The sequence below is a fragment of the Schistocerca piceifrons genome, chromosome X (assembly GCF_021461385.2).
Source record: "Schistocerca piceifrons isolate TAMUIC-IGC-003096 chromosome X, iqSchPice1.1, whole genome shotgun sequence".
Classification (NCBI taxonomy): Eukaryota; Metazoa; Arthropoda; class Insecta; order Orthoptera; family Acrididae; genus Schistocerca; species Schistocerca piceifrons.
Window position 1 is genome coordinate 705,484,809 of NC_060149.1, and position 21,208 is coordinate 705,506,016.

Genomic DNA, 21,208 nt, shown 5'->3' on the forward strand with positions numbered 1-21,208 from the left:
ATAACGTGTGAGACTCCTTTTAGTTGCCTCTTACGACAGTCAGGAATATCTCAGGCCTATACTAACCACTGGACCCACAGGGGGGGGTCATTATGTAAGATGAAATCATAATACAGTGCACTGACATACACAGTGTTATACATAAGCATCAATAACATCACCACTGACTTGTCCAGTCGCAATTCCATGTGGAAAGACAGAGTTATATGCATGTACTTAAGGATATATCATACAAATTAAAGACATTTCTCATCCAGAGCAACTCCCTTCATGGCTTTTTGATGGATGATAACAAGTTCTACATCCTCATCAAATCAGAACATACCTGTAAAAGCTTTGAATGGGAAACCAAGTCTTTTATGTGGAGAGAATGGTCATCCATTGATCTGCAGCCCAGTTTATATGTACTGCACTAATACACATCATGTCATATAGGGATATCAGTAACATCACCATTGACCAGCTCAGTTCAAACATTATTTTTCTTCAAAAATGGGAGATTTGGTTAAATGATCCATCAAAAGGGAAGCTATAGAGATGAAACACAAACTCAGAGTGGGAAGGAATTAAGCCATGTCCTTTTCAAAGATACTATCTTGACATTTGTCTTAATTAAGTTATTGATAATAGGGAGAACCTAAATCCTGTTTGTTGAGTTGGGATTTGAACATTGTTCATGGTAAATTACAAGTTCAGTGTCTTAATCACCACAATTTCTTGCTTCGTGCTCTATCCCTCTCATGATGAGCACTGAGTGATAGACTTGTGACTGGTCATGAAATCTTCCAAGCACAGTATTTTATAACGACAGACTTTTGGCAACTGCAGGAAGGGCACAGCAGACCATGGTTAGGATGAAAGAGAATGGGGTCATGTGCATAATAGGGAATATTGATCATTTTAACCCTCCATTAAACATTTCATATGCTGAACCTATGGTTAAAAATTGTTGCCAGTCTACAAACAACAGAAGAATGAACATTTATCAACCTGGCCACATCTGTTTGAGTTTGATTTGTTTCCCACATGTGTGAACACTATTTTATTAAGTTGGCCATTCCATCCATGGTCTCTCTTTAACAGCACTAACTGCTGTGATATTCTCAAACACGCAGTTGTCCCCCACGAACAGACACAAGTGGACTGGGTCTTCAATGGTTTACATGTGGAGTTTTTTCCAGATGAATTGTGGTAACATTGTATTTCATTTTCATGTCAATTATTTTATGTTATCACAAGTTATTATCACTTATGCGATGTCCCTCTAGTTTATGTGAACCAGCGCAGTTTATGGATCAGCATTATATGTGGTTACTGCATAAATTAATTCATGGTATTGTGACTTCCAAGTGAACCTCCTCTCAGAAACATATCTAGATGGTAGATAGCACAGAACAATTTTATGAATGACAAATCCTGATGGTTTGTATGAAAGCTTGACGCTAGGGAAATGTAGATATTCTTTAATACTGACAGCCTAAGCACACAAACAGCATAACTTCACAATGTGAAAACATGCTCTTCAGTGCAATCCTGAGTTCCCCTGCATTCAATTGCATATAATAAAGTAATAATGAGCTTGTCAGGACATACTGCAGCTACAGGTTATGGGTAAACCACAATGACAACTGTTGGAAATTATTAACTGCATGAATAATTGAAATCATATTCCATGTGAAACATAAATATCTCTGAGGACTGAAAATTCATATGAAAAGAGATTCAAAAACTTAAGTTACTGCAATAATTTGCCACCAAAAATGAAACTCCAACACTGATTACATCAGTTGGAAGATGACGGAAAGTTGAGTGGTACTAATGGAATTATATATTAGCTCTCAAACTCTCCTCTTACTCAGCTGCATTTGTTCATGCAAGTCTGTAAACATGCAATAAACAATCAAAACTATACCACAGACAGAAGAAGAAGATGCAAAATAATAACTTTTACAAACTGAGAGGCAAATATTTTTGACTTTGCCTCAAATCTAGATTGTATCATGTCTATACACAGGTTGGCCTGAAGATAGCAAATAAGCATCTAGTCAGACAGTGACAAGCCATATGAGTGTCCCTGAGCATCATTGTTATTTCAGGAATAATCTCCATTTTTGTCAGCTTGCCAGGTCACCAATATTACAAACTGGCTGAAACAAAGGCCTTTCTGGCATGGCAAGTGTTTATAGGTGTAAAGATCGAGATCAGAAATTTCTGGAAAACTTTCAAAAGGCACATCTTTTAGCAAGAGTGTGCGTGATCCAGCTGTTGGTCAAAGAAGCTGTTAGTCAAGATCAATGAAAGTTGTGAATGAATAATTTGATTAGCAGGACACAGAAACACACTCAGTGTGGAATTCTGCAGAGTGTCGAGGGAGAATACAGTAGTCAGTATACTTCTACCTGGGATACACTTCTCTGTTACATGTGATGTGGAAATACTACAGCTTCTATTGAAAGGTCACTCAAGACTGGTTAGTCAGAGCCAGTGCTGCCAGCCATGCCTGGCTAGTCACACATATAACAGCTGCTGCCTGCTGTCTGAAGCAGCACTCAACACCCCGGCCATACACCGCAGTAATGTAATGCATTAATATATCTGGGTTAAAGTTCACCCATCAATGTCTCAAAGTAATAACTAACAACTGTGAAAGCGGCCCTAAGTTTATCATAAACACAAAAGATAAATATTAGTGTGTGATGAAATCTGTTAGTTATTTTGATTTAAGCACATCATAGCGCATTATTAAGCACTTTCATAAAGGTTAGTTACCATTACTTTATCTATGGTACAAAACATAAATTTTGTGGAAATAAAAAGCAATTATGGTGCAGTTTCATCACATATCTCTAGCTGGTGCACCTAATCTTTTTATTTTATTGCTGGCAAGTGTCGCACTTAAGAGCATAACAAAATTCATTACCACATGAAGCACCTTCCCAGCATAGAGCTAATGAATAGTCCTCCACAAGATGTATGATTGAGAATGCAATCTATGGAGAATGTGAAGCGTATTTTAAAAAGTTGCTCATATCACAGCTATGGGTCAGAAATGATTTAGTGATATGTTTAGTGGCATTATGAGCATTCATCACAGCACCATCTTTTTTTTTCTGGACTGTAAGTTGCACTTGAGGAATCTCTCTTTACAAACACATACTTTCACAGAAATTTGTGAAGAATTTGCTCAAAAAACAGGATAGATACCTGTAGCTTTTTAATTAACTTATGTTGGGAAATATATTATGAAAAATAGTGAAATTTTTGTAGACTGTATTCTCTTATATGTAGGAACAAACACCTCAATAAATGGAGAGAAATGTCTGCTATAGCTAACTGAAATATCTGCTATAGCTAACTCATAGAATGAACTTCAAGTTACTGATGAGCTCCAAGATACAGGTGATAAGCAGATAGAAAGTATAATGTTGTATCAATGTCGAGGTCATTAGAGATGGAGTAGAAGACAAGAAGACAGTTATATATTTAAAAAAAAAAAAAAAAAAAAAAAAAAAAAAAAAAAAAAAAAAAAAAAAAAAAAGTGGAAATGCCAAGTTTCTTCATGGTTTGCAGTCCATGGTAAATTTTAGGTCCCTCTATAACTAACTAGGCAAGTCAGTTCAAAAGTCAGAGGAAGTTAAGGCACACGACCACCAACCAGATGGTGCCTAGTTAAGTACAGCAATCTTCAAACCAACATTCAGGTTGAGAGGAGTTGAAACTTTTTTTTAAAAAAATTTATTGTAATTAAATGAAGGAAATATTCTGTAATTTGCAGCAGAAGATTGTTGTGACAGTGCCACAGCATTTAACAGTGCCGCCACGACAGTACACGCAAACGGCGATAGAGGCTCTCGGCAACTCGGCTGAGCGCGGGAGCGCCACCTAGCTACAAACGGCGCCGGCCGCATGTCACGGCACGTAAGTCGAATGAGAGATACTGAGTTGTTATCATGTAACCAGCTATTGTTTCTAAGTGAGTGTGTTTGAATATCCACGCAATTATTGGTGATTAAAGGTTATAACACTTTTTGGCAACGAGGATGGGATATTTTCACTGCGTTGTGGATTTGTGTGTTCGTGACGGGGCAGACATGGAACAGCTTATGCAAGCGCTCATTGAACAACAAACACAGCTGACGGCTGCTATTCAGGCACAACAAACACAGCTGACGGCTGCTATTCAGGCATTGTCGACGTCGCTTACTCATCGTCTGTCTTCCTCTTCTCCACCTCCATTCCTTCCTTACGACGAGGCCGCTGAAGACTGGGAGGATTATGAGAAGCGTTTGCAGCAACACTTCTTGGCTTTCGGCGTTGTCGATGCTCCTATGTGTAAGTCGTTATTTCTATCTTGGATTTCCCCACGGATCTATCAGCTGCTATCTCAGTTAGCCCCTCTGCGGGAACCTGCCTCCCTGTCCTTCCAAGAAATGTGTGACTTATTGTCTAACTATTACCGCAAAAACAACCATGTCATTGCCGCCCGCGTGGTGTTCTACCGGTGTCATAAACAGCCCCATCAGTCTTACCGGGCTTGGGCGGCGGAACTACACGGTCTGAGTAGGAAATGTCAGTTTCTCACGGACACTCATCATGAGTCTTATGCTGATTCAATGGTTAGGGATGCTATTCTACGGCTTGCTCCTGATAAAGAAGTTCGGCAACGTGCCCTACGACAGCCAAACCCGTCATTGTCAGAAGTTCTAAGCATCGCTCAATCCTTTGAAGTGTCTCACGCTGCTGGCGCGCAAATAGACGCGTGGTGTGATGTAGGCGCTGTACAGTCAACTTTCGACACGGACAATTTGCCTGTTTCACAGGAGAACGAAGATGTGGCGGTGGTTCACTCGCATAAACAACGTCGCATTGGGCCGCAACGCTTGCAGCGAAAACAGCAACCACAGAAGCGGGTTCGTTCCGCACTTCCTTCTTGTCCACGTTGTTTCGTACAGCATGACAGGGCCGCATGTCCAAAACGTTGGGCCACGTGTAATGCATGTAGGAGAAAAGGCCACATTGCTTCTGTGTGTCAGTCCCCTAAAGTTCCTGTCGACGAGGACGAGACATCGGACATGGATGTTAACTGTGTGCTTTCTCAAACAAATAAGTTGTTTGTTACTGTTCGTGTTCTGGATAAAGACATTCGCATGCAAGTGGACACTGGCTCTGCAGTAACTCTCATTAATTCTCGCACGTATTTGGAGTTGGGCTCTCCTCCCTTGTCTCCAGTTACGCGAAATCTGAGAACTTATAATAAACAGAAAATTCCTATCATTGGCCAGTTTGATGCTTCCACTGCCTACAAGTCTGTTGTTAGGCCCCTCACATTTTATGTGGTGGATCATGCAGGCACTGAAAACCTGTTCGTTTATGATGCTTTCCAGTTGTTCGGGTTCTCTATTGATGATGATGTGCACTTCATATCTGAGGATATTCCGTATCAACAGCTGGATGGATTGTGTTCTGAATTTTCGTCTGTGTTCTCTGCTGGTCTGTGTCGTGCCAAGGATTTTGAAGCCCACATTACTCTTAAACCTACAGCTCGCCCTAAGTTTTTCCGGGCACGCCCTATTCCGGTGGCGTTGCGTGCTCCTGTCAAGGCTGAGATAGACAAGTTAACAGCTTCATGGATTCTCCTTCCTGTTACCTCCAGTGAATGGGCATCGCCAATCGTGGTGGTTTCTAAACCAAATGGGAGTCTGCGATTGTGTGGTGATTTTAAAGCCACCGTCAACGCTCAGAGCCTCATTGACACTTATCCTCTTCCCCGTCCTGAGGAGTTATTTACCAAGCTCGCTGGGGGCCAGTTCTTTTCTAAACTTGACTTATCGGAAGCGTACCATCAGTTGCCGTTGGATGCTTCTTCCAAGGAATTTCTCGTCATCAACATTCCTTGTGGGTTGTATCAGTACCAGCGGTTACCATTTGGCGTCGCTAGCATGCCGGGCATCTTTCAGCGGTTTTTGGAACAGCTCACAGCTTCCGTTCTCGGCTGCATAAACTATCTGGATGACACTGTTGTCACGGGGGCCTCCACTGAGGAGCACCTTCACAATTTGCGTTCACTGTTTCGGGTTTTGCATTCGGCTGGGTTGAAGTGCAATCTGGCCAAGTCACAGTTCTTCCAACCCTCCATTGTGTATCTTGGTTTCCACTTGTCCCGTGAGGGTATACGTCCTCTACGTCAGTACGTTGCAGCCATTAACGCTCTACTCCGGCCGTCTACGGTCAAAGAACTTCAGGCGTTTCTAGGCAAGATTGCTTATTATCACAATCGTGATTCTGTAGGCAACTGCAAACATTTTTCCATGAAGGCAATTGTCACTTCGTCTCACAAAGGGATAAATGTGTTAACACATATGGCAATTAATTGTGAATTAATAAACAGTTCACCCAATTTCCTCCAACTATCTTGTTTTCATTTGATTGCTCTTTATATTACTTCTTTTCTATCTGGGAATAATTTGTTAATGTGAAAAATGTCAAATTCCACCAGAGATCACAGTCTAGATTAAACTGTAGGTTCATCTATAATTGGCTGGATAAACCTATTCGAAGGTCCAAAGAAGGTAAGGACATGCTACCTGCAATAGAACCATGTCTCTTAAAACCTGTTGTTTTTAAGTCATCCCTCAATTCGAAGATGACTTAATCTTTAGTACAATTTAATCTATTAACTTCCAAAAAAATTTGCCAGAATGCAGAACATTTATTGAAATTATCCTTTCTTTGTGTCAAAAGATATAATTAGAATACATACTAGAATATATACTCACCATCAAGAAACTTGTGATATTAATCTCAATCAAATTTTCTTCACATTCAGCAACTGCAGCCTGAATATCTGCTCCATGCATAACATAACTCTGCCGCAATGATTTAAATACTGTGTAAACATAGCATCTATAGAATGCCAAACTAATTAATTTGCAGTGCTGTTTTAGAGTAGGCCTGTCTGAAATGAAGAAATGTCATATTAATATGATGATGTAGCAAATAGGATGCACTAGCTTTAGAGGAAAGCAATAAAGGGAGAAAGACTAGGTAAAGTAGCAACTGTCAGCCTCCAAATTTCTGCAAAATACAATATGCTGATTGTAATGGTAAAACTATTCTTCATTTCATCAAACCGAGTTCTCAACATACATACTTCATTTTTACTACAGAGATGCTTATTGTGATTTGTACCACGATTACAAGGAGAAGAATTACTGGGGTCCAGAGAATATGCCAAACATCCCTTAGCTGCCCATGTACATAACAGAATAAAATGTAGTTGGAACAAGTGGGAAATACTTTCCCAATAAATGTAATTAATGTACAAAAAACCAATAAAATAAAAATTGTAAAGATCTTTCACTTTTTAAAGAAACCAGAATCACACAGTGTCACCATAGTCATAATGCACAATTTGTCTAGGAGGTAATGTTTCTTGACTCATCTTGAAATTTTTGTTCCAGGATTGAAACAGTGACCACTTCCTCAACAGGAGTGAAAAAAGTAGATTAAATTCACTTAATTTTATTTACACCTTAAGGAAGAACAATGTAACTGGATTATGTAACTATTCAGTTACATTACATTGTCAAAAATTGATTGTTTTCATTGTTATATTTAAGAATCACAAACTAGACAGCTTTCTCAGTCTTGATCTGTATGAACAGAAATGGTATGTGATGGTTAAAATTTCAATTGACAGTTTTCTGTCTGTTGTAACAGACGATCTCTGATGAAAAGCATCTCATGAAATGTTTACTGAAATAGTATACTCCTTTATTTCAGTGCTCCTGAAAAGCAAGTCTTAGATATATGAACTGGAATGGGCAGTTTTCTAGTGGCTGGAAAGCCGTGAAACTAAAAACTACAATGCGTATACGAATACAATACTCGGATAGTTTATTCACAAGGCAAAATTCAATAATGAATGAATTAATAAAATGTGTGTCATATCTGTACAGAAAAAATGGCCAAAAATGAAATCACAGTAAAATTAGAAAAATAAAAATCCTGTTTATCAAACGTTAGCAGAGTCAGCTACAAGGCACAAACTAAATACCACAAAATATTTGATTTTGAGTGTTGCGGGATTCTTCACATAGTTCTTGAATAAGTCATGTTATCTCCAAGCTTTTCCTCACTTTTGTCAAATGGTAGAAGTCTGGTTATGAAAACTAGTATCTGTGTAACCTATTTTTTACACTTGAGTGTGCTGTTGTGTGATACATAGAACTTATTTTTATTTTTATTTGATAATTATATCATGATATGCAAATTTCAATGATAAACTGGAATGGTGCACAAAATATATCTGAAAAGCCACGACAGCAGTCAGAACTGTGTTAATGAAACATATGATACATTTGAGATGAAATTATTCCAGACTTATGTTAATGAGCAAGAGGACTAAATTGGAGCAAAGTGTGGGAATTACACTTGGTCAGTTTTTTCAAAAATCCCATGTCAAGTGGCAAAAAGAATGGAATGTTGGCATAAAGAAAGCACCACATGGAATGGCAAGAATGCGAAAAGTTGAAAATAGGAAATGTGAGTGCGAGATGCTGACTTGTCAAAGAGAATTTATCTGCAAAAGGAGACTGAAGTCAGTAGCTATGCAATAAGAATGACAAAAGTTGAATAATTATGATAATAAAAATTTAAAAAATGAAGGAAAATATTACCTAAATCAACAGAAAAGAGAAACTCATGGAAAGTGAAAATAATAGTAAAAAGTGAGTGAAGAAAAGTGAAGATTACAATGTAATGACAACCATGGAAAGGAAGAAAATTATGAAACAAAGAGTGAATCCTAGTGAGCACTCCCACTGTTGACACTACATGCCAGAAGCCAGTATATAAAGGGATGCTTCTGTATCATGTTCATTCCCACTGGCACACCAGTGAAAAGGTATTGACATTAGTTAGATGGTGATGTTTGGTGATGCAATTATTGCATATATGAAGACTGATCAACAAAGAATGACACTGAATTTTTTTCCACAGATGTTTATTACCGCATTTCAGTGCTGACATTATCTTTTTCAAAGCACTCCCTCGTACTTTAATGTATTTTTTTTAGTGGCTCTGTCAGTCCTCAAACACATGGTGCAGATCATTCTTTGTCAGGTCCCTGTGAACCGCTTCACTTTTTTTTGAGCACTGCTTCAGAGTTCTCAAATTGAATGGCCCGAAGTTTAGCTGTTAGTGATGGGAATAAAAAAAAATCATAGGATCAGGGCTATATGGGGCATGTGGTACACAGGTAATTCTGAATTGAGCCAGGGAGTTCAGGGCTTGATTATCAATGTGAGGCCTCACATTGTCATGGTGAAGTCATCACCCAGTCCAAGAAAGATCTGGTTTTGTCCTTAAAATGTGCTTCCTCAGTTTAGCCAATACTGACGTGTAATATGCTGCTGTAACAGTAGTGTTTCGGGGAATTGGATGCTGGTAAATCATTCCATGACAATCAAAAATGTAACCATCATCACTTTCCCTGCTGACAGAACAACTTTCACTTTTTTTGGTGTTAGAGAACCTTGCGATTTTCACATTGTGCTGGCTCACTTTTCTTCAGGATGATAATAATGCAGCCACAACTCATCATCAGTGATCATCAATTCCAGAAAAGCATTCCCTCCATCAGCAAAGAGGCACAGCACCTCACAGCTTGTTGCACAGCCTGTTGTTTGGGAGTCAACAGATGTGACAGAAAATGGGCACAAATGCAGGTCATATGGAGATGATCATGCATGATCATTAAGGCACTGCCATATTAAATTCTCAACACTTCACTGAGGCTATGTAATGTTATATGACGATCCTCATGAACAACCACAGCAGCTGTGTTAAATCTGACTTCAGTCACAGCAGACGCCAAAACACCAGACCCACCTTGCTGTATGGTGGCTGTATGGCTTAAATGAACACATAATTTTATTGTGCCATACTGCTCCTCTCTCACCACCTTCATTGTCTGTTATGCGAAATACAAGGAGCATCTACAAATTAGAGTATTACTACCAACCTATCGAATACACGTAAAAATCAACTTTTTTCAAGTATTCATGGTACAGATAGGAAACTATCATTGGAGCTAGTGGAAAAATTCAGTCTCACTCTTTGTTGATCAGCTCTCTTAAACATTATTCAACAAATTATTATATACTGTTGTTGAAACATTGGCCAAAACAGAGTTCTCCACATGTACACAAATTATTAGCAGCAGCTTGCTCCATTTACAATAAGTACCATGCAGTCATTATTACCGCAAATAGATTTTGTTATAGTTATTCATGTTAACAGTGTTTGGTTTGACCAGTACGGCACTGCAACAATATGCGTAAGTCAGTCATGCATTTGACTTGAACTGGGACTACAGTCAGTACAAATGTAATTTACATTATTTCTGTTGAAAACTTACAACTATTTGCACAATGAACATGACAATGATATGTAAGAAGCTGTGAGTATAAATAAACTGAAGCACCAAAGAAATCAGCATAGGTATGTAAACAGGCAGAATACGGCGTTGCAGTCAGCAACGCCTATCTAAGACAACAAGTGTCTGGTGCAGTTCTTAGATCTGCTACTGCTGCTATAATGGCAGGTTATCAAGATTTAAGTGAGTTTGAACGTAGTGTTAAAGTTGGTGAACAAGTGATAGGACAGCATCTCTGAGGTAGCGATGAAGTGGGGATTTTCCTATATGACCATTTCACGAGTGTACCGTTAATATCATGAATCTGGTAAAACATCAACTCTTTGACATCACTGCAGATGGAAAAAGATCCTGCAAGAACGAGACCAACGAGGACCGAAGAGAATCGCTGAACTTGACAGAAGTGTAACCCTTCTGCAAATTACTGCAGATTTAAAAATTGCTACAGATTTCAATGCTGGTCCATCAACAAGTGTCAGCGTGCAAACCATTCAATGAAACATCATTCATATGGCTTTTGGAGCCAAAGGCCTGCTCATGTACCCTTGATGACTGCATGACACAAGGCTTCATGCCTCACCTGGGTGCATCAACACTGACATTGGACTGTTGGTGACTAAAAAAATGTTGCCTGGTCGTACGAGTCTCATTTCAAATTGTATCAAGCAGATGGACAAGTAGAGGTATAATACTTCGGCATAGAGAAGCTTGTGTTTCATATACAGCAGTAGGTCATGTGACCGAGGCTTTAAATGAGAAGGCAGAGCGAGTCTCATGGGTTCTGGCAGATGTTGTTTCTCTGATGTGATTCACTGGTAGTTTGTGGTAAGATTAGTGAGATGTCGGGTGCTCAGTGTGCTGCATGTGCTTAGAGTGCTTAGTATTTCCACTTTTTTGGACTGTGCTAAATTTTGGTTATTGCATTGAACTTTTAAAGGCACTAGATTAGTTAGTGACAGGCTTCAATATCATACCTGTGACTGTGGACAGAATGTTTCCATAGGTAGCTGGTGATTGCAATAATGACTTACACTAAGGTGAAACGAGTCATGGGATACCTCCTAATAGCGTGGCACACCTCCTTTTGCCAAGCATAATACAGCAACTTCATGAGGCATGGACTCAACAAGTCACTGGAAGTCACTGGCAGAAATATTAAGCCAGGCTGCCTCTACAGACATCCACAATTGTGAAAGTGTTACTGGTGCAGGATGTTGTGTATGAACTGACCTCTTGATTATGTCCAAGAAATGTTCGATGGGTCCAGAATGTTCTTCAAACCAATCACAAATAGTTGTGGCCTAGTGATATGGTACACTGTCACTCAAAAAAATTCCACTGTTGTTTGGGAATGGCTGCAAATGGTCTCCAAATAGCTGAACATAACCGTGTCCAGTCAATGATCAGTTCAGCTGGACCAAAGGAACCAGCCCATTCCACATAAGCACAGCAAACACCATTATGAAGCCATCACCAACTTGCACAGTGCACTGTTGACAACTCGAGTCCATGGTTTCATGGAGTCTGCGGCCCATCTGAATCATAAGTATCAGCTCTTACCAACTGAAATCGGGACTCATCTGACCAGGCCATGGTTTTCCAGTCATCTAGGGTCCTACTGATATGCTCATGAGTCCAGGAAAGGTGTTGTAGGCAATGTCTTGCTGTTAGCAAAGGCACTCACTTCGGTCATCTGCTGCCATAGCCCATTAATGACAAATTTCACCACACTGCCCAAACAGATGCATCTGTCATATGCCCCACAATGATTTCTGCAGTACTTTCATGCATTGTTGCTTGTCTGTCAGCACCACAACACCACGCAAACACCACTGCTCTCAATCGTTAAGTGAAGGCTATCAGCCACTGCATTATCCATGTCTGAAATTTGGCTTTCTCAGCACACTCTTGACATTGTGGATCTTGGAATATTAAATTTCCTAATGATTTCAGAATGGAGTGTCCCATGCATTTAGCTCCATCTAGCAATCCATGTTCAAAGTCTGTTCATTCTCATCATGCAGCCATAATCACATTGGAAACCTTTTCACATGAATCAGCTGAGTAGAAATGAAAGCTCCACCAATGCACTGTCCTTTCATACCTTGTGTACATGATACTACTGCCAACTGTATTTGTGCATCACTATTCAATGTCTTTTGTCACCTCAGTGTATTTACGGTACGAATTTTAAATATAAATAGAGCATGGAACATTGCCAATCACTTTGCTTGCTGCTCATTATTTTATTTATTTTCATCAGTAATTAAGAAACTCTTATTTGTAATAGAATTATATGGGCACAGTTCATACGTGATTTCTTTAAGGGCTCTTTACTTGAAACAAATACTGCAAGTCAGTGCATTTCGCCAACATTATTTATCCCATGAGGTAAATTTATCTTTTATCATTATTTTTAATTCTTTATCTGTGCACTTCATTTAAGTGTTTAGTCATCAATTTTATTGACAAAAGTATTCTGCATGCCATGTGGCATTTGTGTTGACTGGACCAAAGGTGATAATATGCAACCTAATCCCTACAGAGTAAGGAGTCATGCAATTTTCTAGGATGCATGCTTGCCCAGCTGGAGGGTGACTACTACGTTTACTTTCAGTTATAGCATACCATATCCAGTTTAAAGGCACATATCCTCTGGTGCACTCACAGGTGGACAGCAGCCTTCAAGCTGCTTAGTGATTTTACACAGGACCAGAACTTTCTCACGTTCTCGGCATGATCTTTTTCTAAGGTATAACAGTTGTGGTTGTTGTATGCCCTGCGCATTGATCCTGGTACAGATGCATGAATTTCTACTAACTTTTGCCTGTCATCATTTGTGCTTTCTCTTCTGAACCGAGATGCAACAGTCTTTGCTTCCTCAGCATTTCCTGAATTACGTTATTAAACCATAGTGGGTCTTTCTCTTCCTTAATCCACTTACTCAGTACATTTTTCCCGAGAGTGCAGTTTAGAATCTGTTTAAACTTTGCCCATAATTATTATACGTACATCATACTGCAGCTAAATTATGTCTATTCACTGTTAAAGTAAGATACTAAAAACTGTTTATCTGCTCTTTCTAGCATCATTATCACTAATCCATGTCTCAATAATGACACTGTCGATAAGGTTAGGCTTGTTTGTGCTTACAAGGTCTAAAATATTTCAAGACAGTTTTCAGAAAATATGTTCAAAAGTACTTCACCAGGCGGAAAGTCTGTAACCCCCTATAATAAGTCCATAAAAATCCCAGTCTGTACTCGGTAGGTTAAATTCATTTCCAAATAATATTGCACATTCTGGGTGTTTCCATGCTACTGGGTGTATACTTTCTTTGAATGATTCTAAAACTGTCACAAGCAGAACTGGGTGGCCAGTAAAAACATCCAACAATTAGACTGAATTCACCTAGACCTGTTATATGCATCCAGATAGCTTTATAGTCAAACTCAAATTCGACCTCAATAGAGACAATATTTCTATCAATAGCAATGAACACTTTTCCCTCTGTGGCATCAAATCTATGCTTCTGATATACTTTCCATGACTTGTCAAATGTTTCAGAGCTTTCTATTTCTGGTTTCAGTCAGCTTTCAGTCCTGGGAATAATTTGAGCATACCAAATTTCTTGTTTGATAGTAAATTCAGTAACTTTTTTATGAATACTTTGACAATTTACTAATAAAATTTTGACAGTCAAAGAATCTTCACTCTGAACATTTCTGATTTTGCTACCTATGAGGTGACTAGTGATTGTTCAATAGAGTACATCGAACTACTGCCTAGCCTAAAAAAACCTCAATGTGCAGTCCACACGCATCCTGCTACCCGAGTCGCTGCTTCCTTTGTGTAGTGCACCCTAAACTATCAAAGGAAGTCCTACAGTCCATCACTCAATATCGCAACTCCAGAAATCTGCAGTCAAGATCGCCACAGAGTTGACGAGTCTTTGGTTCAGACCATCTACTAGGTTCCAAACCAAAGGACCCCGATTAACTCTGGGAAGAATGCTGCAAATTGTGAACTCTAATGGAAACCTGCGCAGGAGGGGAGCAGTCTTCATAACTTTCAACAGCCACTCATACGAACTGAAGTTGGCCTCAAAACCCTAGCAACGGGTGTCAGTGGTGCTAACGTGAGCAACAACTTGCAGATGACTGCACCCTGCATGCTTGATAGCCACAGGCAAGGTACATCTCGGATGAGGCCTCCTGGCAGACAACCAAGTGCACATTGGCTTTCTTTCTGTCCCTTGATACTACTTTCTTAAGGGGCTCCATAACATGTTTAGTGTTGGAGCTCTTGATAATTAGCAAACTGCTCTACCTATGTGGCTGCTCAGACCATGTTTAAGCAGCGACCAATTGCCATCCACAACGCAAGTGGGCAAGGCCAAATGTCCAGACTCCACAGCGACCCTCAGCCCCAAGTGATGTAAATGCTTTACCAACCACCGCTCACCCTGCAGCTAGGGCATATCCACTACATTGGATACACTGGGAAGTGCCACAGCAGCAGGGCCCGTAGGCAAAACAAGTGACACCTGAGGTGTCCCACACAATGCGCCAGATTCCCCACCACTGCTACAACCCAAAATAGCAGCCTCAACACAACTGATCATAGCCTAAAGTGCATTCAGCTGTTCACAAAATACGATCATTTCCTCCCAAGTCTGCACACAGCACACACACATCCTACCCACCCAAGCACGACTAACTTAAGAAGTAAACTATAAAGGCATGAAGAGAAACCTAAATATGCATCTTGCTACCCACCTTATGTGTCACCAATGGAGACTAACTCCTACTGAGCTGTGTAATTGGTCGCTCAAAAGGAATGACAACAGTGCTCCAGATGGCATGGATGTACACTTTACAGTTACATAAACATTAGATTACACCTCTAAAATACACTTGGGATTTAAGAAGTAAACTATGAAGTAAACACAGAAAAAGATAAATATGTAATTTGCTGGTCTACTGTGCATAACAAGCAAGGGATGGAGCCTGACTGACTGGCTAAGCTGAAACAAACAGTTGCTGGCTCTTCAGAACAAACTGATGAATAACAACTGCACTACAGACTGCCTGAGTCTACACTTCACAGTTACACAGACATGGGCCTACACCTCTTAAACAGAAAAAAATACATGAAATTTAGGAATTAACCTTCAAAGAAAACACAGAAAAAGATAAATGAGTAACTTGCTGGTGAACTGGTGCATAACAGGCAAGAGTGGAGCCTGACTCACAATCTTGCATTTGGCTGGCTCACTTGGTGGCAAATCCACTGAATATGTCTTTCGTCATGAGGGTGTGGTGAAAAGTCCATGGAATGCCAAAGAGATGGTTTTGATGTAAATGGAATTTTGTTTCTGTTATATGGCTGTGTGGTGCCTCATGCCGGTCATATGTCAGCTTCATTTACAAAACAGTTTTGATTATGTAGCTTTTTAAGGTAATTGTATTGTGTCACTTTAATTCCAATGGAAAAACTGGAATACCCTGCCATTATAACATTCCTTTTTCGGAGAACCATTCAAATTTGGTGAAATTTTATGCAGGGACTGCTCCTTCACTTTCAACTGCAATGGAACAGGCAGCTAAATTCAAAAGTTGCCTTTTTTTTCCTTGGAAGTGATACACGTGTAAACTGCAACCACAAATGACGCTGTCAAGAAAATGAATAATATGGTATTGGCCAATCAGTGACAATCAAACATTATGATCAAAAGAAACATTATGATACATTTTGCATGAAGAATTAAGAATGTGATAACTAAGTGCAAGATAGCCTGCCCGGTTAGCCGTGTGGTCTAACGCATGGCTTTCCGTATTGGGAAGGAGTGCCTGGTCCCTGGCACAAATTCGCCCAGTGGACTTGTGTCGAGGTCCGGTGAGCCGGCCAGTCTGTGGGTGGTTTTTAGGCGGTTTTCCATCTGCCTCGGCGAATGCGGGCTGGTTCCCATTATTCTGCCCCAGCTACACTATGTTGGCGATTGCTGGGCAAACAAGTTCTCCACATACACGTACACCACCATTACTCTACCATGCAAATATAGCAGTTACACTTGTCTGGTGTGAGACATTCCCTTGGGGGGAGGGGGGGGGGGGGCACCGGGGCCAAACTGCACAATAACCATGAAAGAGTGATTCGGTGTGGGGCGGTGGAGGGGTGAATTGGACTGCGGTAGTCGTTGTGGGGTTGTGGACCACTGTGGCTGCGGCAGGGACTGAGCCTCTCCATCGTTTCTGGGCCCCCGGTTAACATACAAGACAATACAAGTGCAAGATGGTGCTTCACTTGCTGAATGTTAGTAAAAATCAAATGCTAAAACCTACTGCTCAGTATTCACCTATTTGAATTAGAATCCTATTCACTTGAGCACTAGTTTATTAGTATAGATGGGACCACCATATTACACCACAAATGAAACAGCAATCACAGCAGTGAGTGCAAGCCAGTGCCATGCAAAAAACAGAACACAACTTCGTCTCCCAGAAAGATAATGTCCAATGTTTTATAGGGTGCAAAAGGGACTATCATTATTAATTGGTGTGCAAAGAAAAAAGAAAAAAAAAAAAAACAAATATTACGCAAGTGTTTTGAATCAGCTGCAGAGAAACATGGGGAAAAAAGTCATCTCATCTACTATCAGGACAATGCAGCTCTTTCACTAAGGTGCTTCAGCATTGGCTACGGCACTTGAAGTACCAATTGTTGCAACATTAAATATGTGCAGCATATTTTACTTCCTCTGACTTACACCCATTTTGATGTTTAAACTAGCTTTTGGCTGGAAAATTTTTTGAGTACAATGAAGCACTAACAAACATAAAACACCATTTTTGCAAATGGTTTAGAACTTTGATCCAGGATGGAATCCACCCATTTGAGATTTGTTAAATAAAGTATGTTTTGCTAACAGTTTAAAAGAAAATTACACTGAAAAGTAAGTTACGAGGGTTGTACCAAGAGTAAGGTTCCCATGTTTTTTTTATATATATATATATATATATATATATATATATATATATATATATATATATATATATATAGTTGAAAAGCTTACACTTTTGTCTATTTTTCAACATAGTCTCCATTTTTTCAACACACTTTTGAAGGCAGTGCTCCAGCTTTTGTGCTCCTAAGTCGAAGAAGTCTCCCACCAACCCATTTAGGAAGCGTGTGACCTCTGCTCAGACTTCGTCGTTGCTCTTAAAGTGTTTGCCACATAACAGTTGCTTTAGCTTGGGGAAGAGGTGATAATTGCTGGGGGCTAAGCCCTGCCTGTACGGGGGATGGGGCATAACAGTCCACCCAAATTACTTGAAAAGCTCGTGTTTGACGAGTGACTTGGGGTTGAGCATTGACGTGAAGAAGCACTATTCCCTCCTTCAGTCATCCTCTCCGGCAATTCTGGATTCCTTGCCGGAGTTTGGTCAAAGTTTCACAATATCTGTATGAGTTTACTGTCATCACAAGTTGCATGAAATCGATGAGGAGTACCCCTTCCAATCCTAAAACACAGCTGCCATAACCATTCCTGCCAACTGCATTTGTTTGAATTTCTTTGGTGGCAGTGAACTGGAGTGATGTCACTGATGAGATTGATGTTTTGTTTCAAGGCTGAAATGAAACACCCACATTCCATCTCCCATGTCGATAGAGTCCAACAACTTTTCCTTGTTGCCTTCCAGCTCACACTGTTGAAGAAACTTGCAAGTGCAGCCAAGGTGTTGCTCCTTGTGTCCGTCAGTCAGCATCTAGGGGCCCAGTGAGCACACACCTTGCGATAACCCAATGCTTCTGTTAAAGTTCTTTCAATTGTGCTGTGAGAAGCTTCAGGAATGCATTCAACAAGTTCATGGACAGTGACCCTCCAATCTTTGAGCAGCTCACTATTGATTTTCTGGACAATCACATCCGAAACCGTGGGTCTTCCACTCTGTTCTTCATTGTGAGCTTCCGTGCAACCCTCAGAAAAAGCCCTGCACCATTCGCGGATGTGCTAAATGGATATGCACTCTTCACCATAAGCTTCAGTCAGTTGCTGATGAATCTGCATGGGTGGTAACTTCCTGCTCGAACCTCACACTTGGTGGGAGTGGCGATCAACACTTCCATCTCTGATGGGTGCCAAGCCAACACTGAGTGGCGTAGCGAATAACGAACGGGCAGGCTCGAGAGTGGGGGAATCACTGCACATGGCACTGTCATAAGATTTAGCCTAGCACCTTCCCTTGAGGCTGTAGCTCATTGGGAACCTTACTTTTGGTACAACCCTCATATTTTATCAAAGAACAAAAAAACATTCACTGTAAAAATAAAATCTTTCCCTTTAGTCCTCGAAGACAACTTGATGCATAGTTAACAATACCAAACTGGACACAGATTAACTGTCAGCTTGGAATGTTACTGTCAAATCTGCATTGATGGGTAGCAAAAAACAAAATCAGGCCACTAGTAGTGATCAAAGAAACACTATGAATTTTGGTATTGTACAACAAAGATACTAGCTTTCATCGGATAATGACTAGATATATGTATCCTGGGCTTCATCTTCTTGTAACAATGTTTCCTCTCATTTCTATGTTCTCTTCACTTTGCTTTCTGTTTAAAAAGCCATTGTTGATTGCAACATTTCTGACTTCAGTGCTTCATTTTTAGAACTACTGCTGAACTAGTTTGTAGTTTTCAGTATTTATGAACAGTATTTCTTACATCTAATTCTATTCATACTTGATACCGTTACTGTGTAGAAAAGGCATATTATTAACAAAATTTCGAGTGTTTATGAAGGATAAAATGAATTATAAAGTTACCTAAAGTAGAATCGGAGTCTTCAGATTTTGATTCTGAATTGGAGTGTTTGTAAACAGTTTCATCTGTTTTCTTGCTCTTTATATCAAATTCACAGTTTGGAAGATAGTCACTTGACAGTTCAGCTTCAATTTTACGCCTCTGATCATCGTAAATATCTTTAACTGCTTTATTAGCAGAATCTTTATACACTAGAGCTTCCATTAAAACAGAGAGTGAGCAGTCATACATATAGACTGGCAATGTAACTGAACCATATACAGGTTTTCGCTCCTCAGCACTACTCCGATTCTTTTCACTAGTTGAATTAGATGATGGTTTTCTTTTTAGCAATGGTATCTCATCAGCCTTATGCAATAATGTTTTCTGTTGATATGAAACACCCATCTTTGAGCTACTGCTGTTCTCTCCACCAGAATGCTTATTCCTTAGCACCGAATCATCAGTGGCAGCAAGATCTTCAGTAAGTGATCCTGTTTTTAAGAAGAGTTTATATGGTATGTCACGTACTGTTCGCTTTGTTACTGCATCCAGAGAACTAGCTCGTATACGAAACGGTGTTTCATTGAGAAAGTCACAAGATGACTCTCCACTAGCCTGAAGTTTTAAATGAGCTATATTGCCATGGATTTGTGAAGCATCACATGATGACCTACGAGACAATGAAGATGCTGGAGTAGTTGCTGTGACCGAGGAGCCACCAGCTACTTTTTGCGGAATATCTACAAGTGAGCTAAGCCTGTCCAAACTTGAATATATGGCTCCTTTCTCATTAACCCTTTGTTCACTATTTGAAATACTGGCAAGTTCCAAATGTAAATTTTCATCTACATTGTTCCAGATGTTTACCGCCAAGGTGTCTTTGGTCATCCAAATATCTCCTGAAAGCATGAGATTTTTCAGGTCCATGTATGTAGCCGGCACAAATGTCAGCATTACATGTGTAACACTTATCCCTTTCAGAAAACATCTCCACTTTGGAATGGGTATTCCATCAGAATCTGAAACAAAAAAAAATCTCTTATTATAAGCAGAACACCATTTAAAAAGCATTACTCTGGCTTTAGTTATACTGTTATCAGTAATATTATGTTAAAAAGACATATTTTGGAACAACTGATATCTCAATTTTTTATACCACAAACTATCTTGTATGTACTGCAGTGAAATAATAGAGGTCATATGGCAAGAACTGTTTAAAAAAAGTACTAGTGACTTGGGCAGTTTAAAAGATGATACAGTCACAAAATTTTCTAACACCTTTTGCTATCCTTCTGCACCGCTTCAGTTTGACATCTTGAAACAACTTTGTCAGCAGATCTTGATAATACTGAATGGGACTGCTCTGTGTTTTTTTGTATCATCTGTTATGATAAGACTGCAAGAAACTTGTGTCACTTACCCTGAAGATAAATGTAATCTGACAACTATTCTTGTAAACATAAGCCCAAATAGTTATATGACTTTCTTTCATTTCTGTATCAAAACTGTGAGACTAACAGTTCTCCACAAGATAGAGCAACTATAAATGTCAGTTTCTGTATTCTTGCTTCCAGGTGTGACCTCCATTCTTCCAAATTTTACAGAAGTGTATGTCGTTATAGATTGTCAACCAGTGTGGTGTACATTCAATCAACTACAAAATGCTATCATAAAAGACACCTCTTCTACTTCTACATCTAGAGACAGCTCCTCATTCCCTTTCTTGTTCAACTCACAAATAAGGCGAGGGGAAAAGAGCTATCTATATGCTCCTGTATGAGCCCTAATTTCTCTTATCTTTTCCTCACAGTCCTTACATGAAATGTGTGTTTGTGGCAGTAAAATCATTCTGCAGTCAGCTGCAAATACTGGTTCTCTACATTTTCTCAGTAGTGTTTTTCAAAAAGAATATTGACTTTCCTCCTGGGGTTCTCATTTCAGTTCACGGAGCACTTCCATAAT

The 21,208-nt window shown here is 39.7% G+C and overlaps 1 protein-coding gene across 1 annotated transcript in view; it reads right to left on the bottom strand.

The window, feature by feature from the left end:
- Positions 1-21,208, bottom strand: part of LOC124722628 (KICSTOR complex protein SZT2-like) — a 727,281-nt gene that overhangs the window by 277,060 nt on the left and 429,013 nt on the right. Inside the window, exons 23-24 of the mRNA XM_047247762.1 lie at positions 19,267-20,265; positions 6,777-6,955 (exon numbers count right to left, since the gene is read on the bottom strand). Coding sequence (XP_047103718.1) covers positions 6,777-6,955; positions 19,267-20,265 — 1,178 coding nt within the window. The remainder of the gene's footprint in view (positions 1-6,776; positions 6,956-19,266; positions 20,266-21,208) is intronic.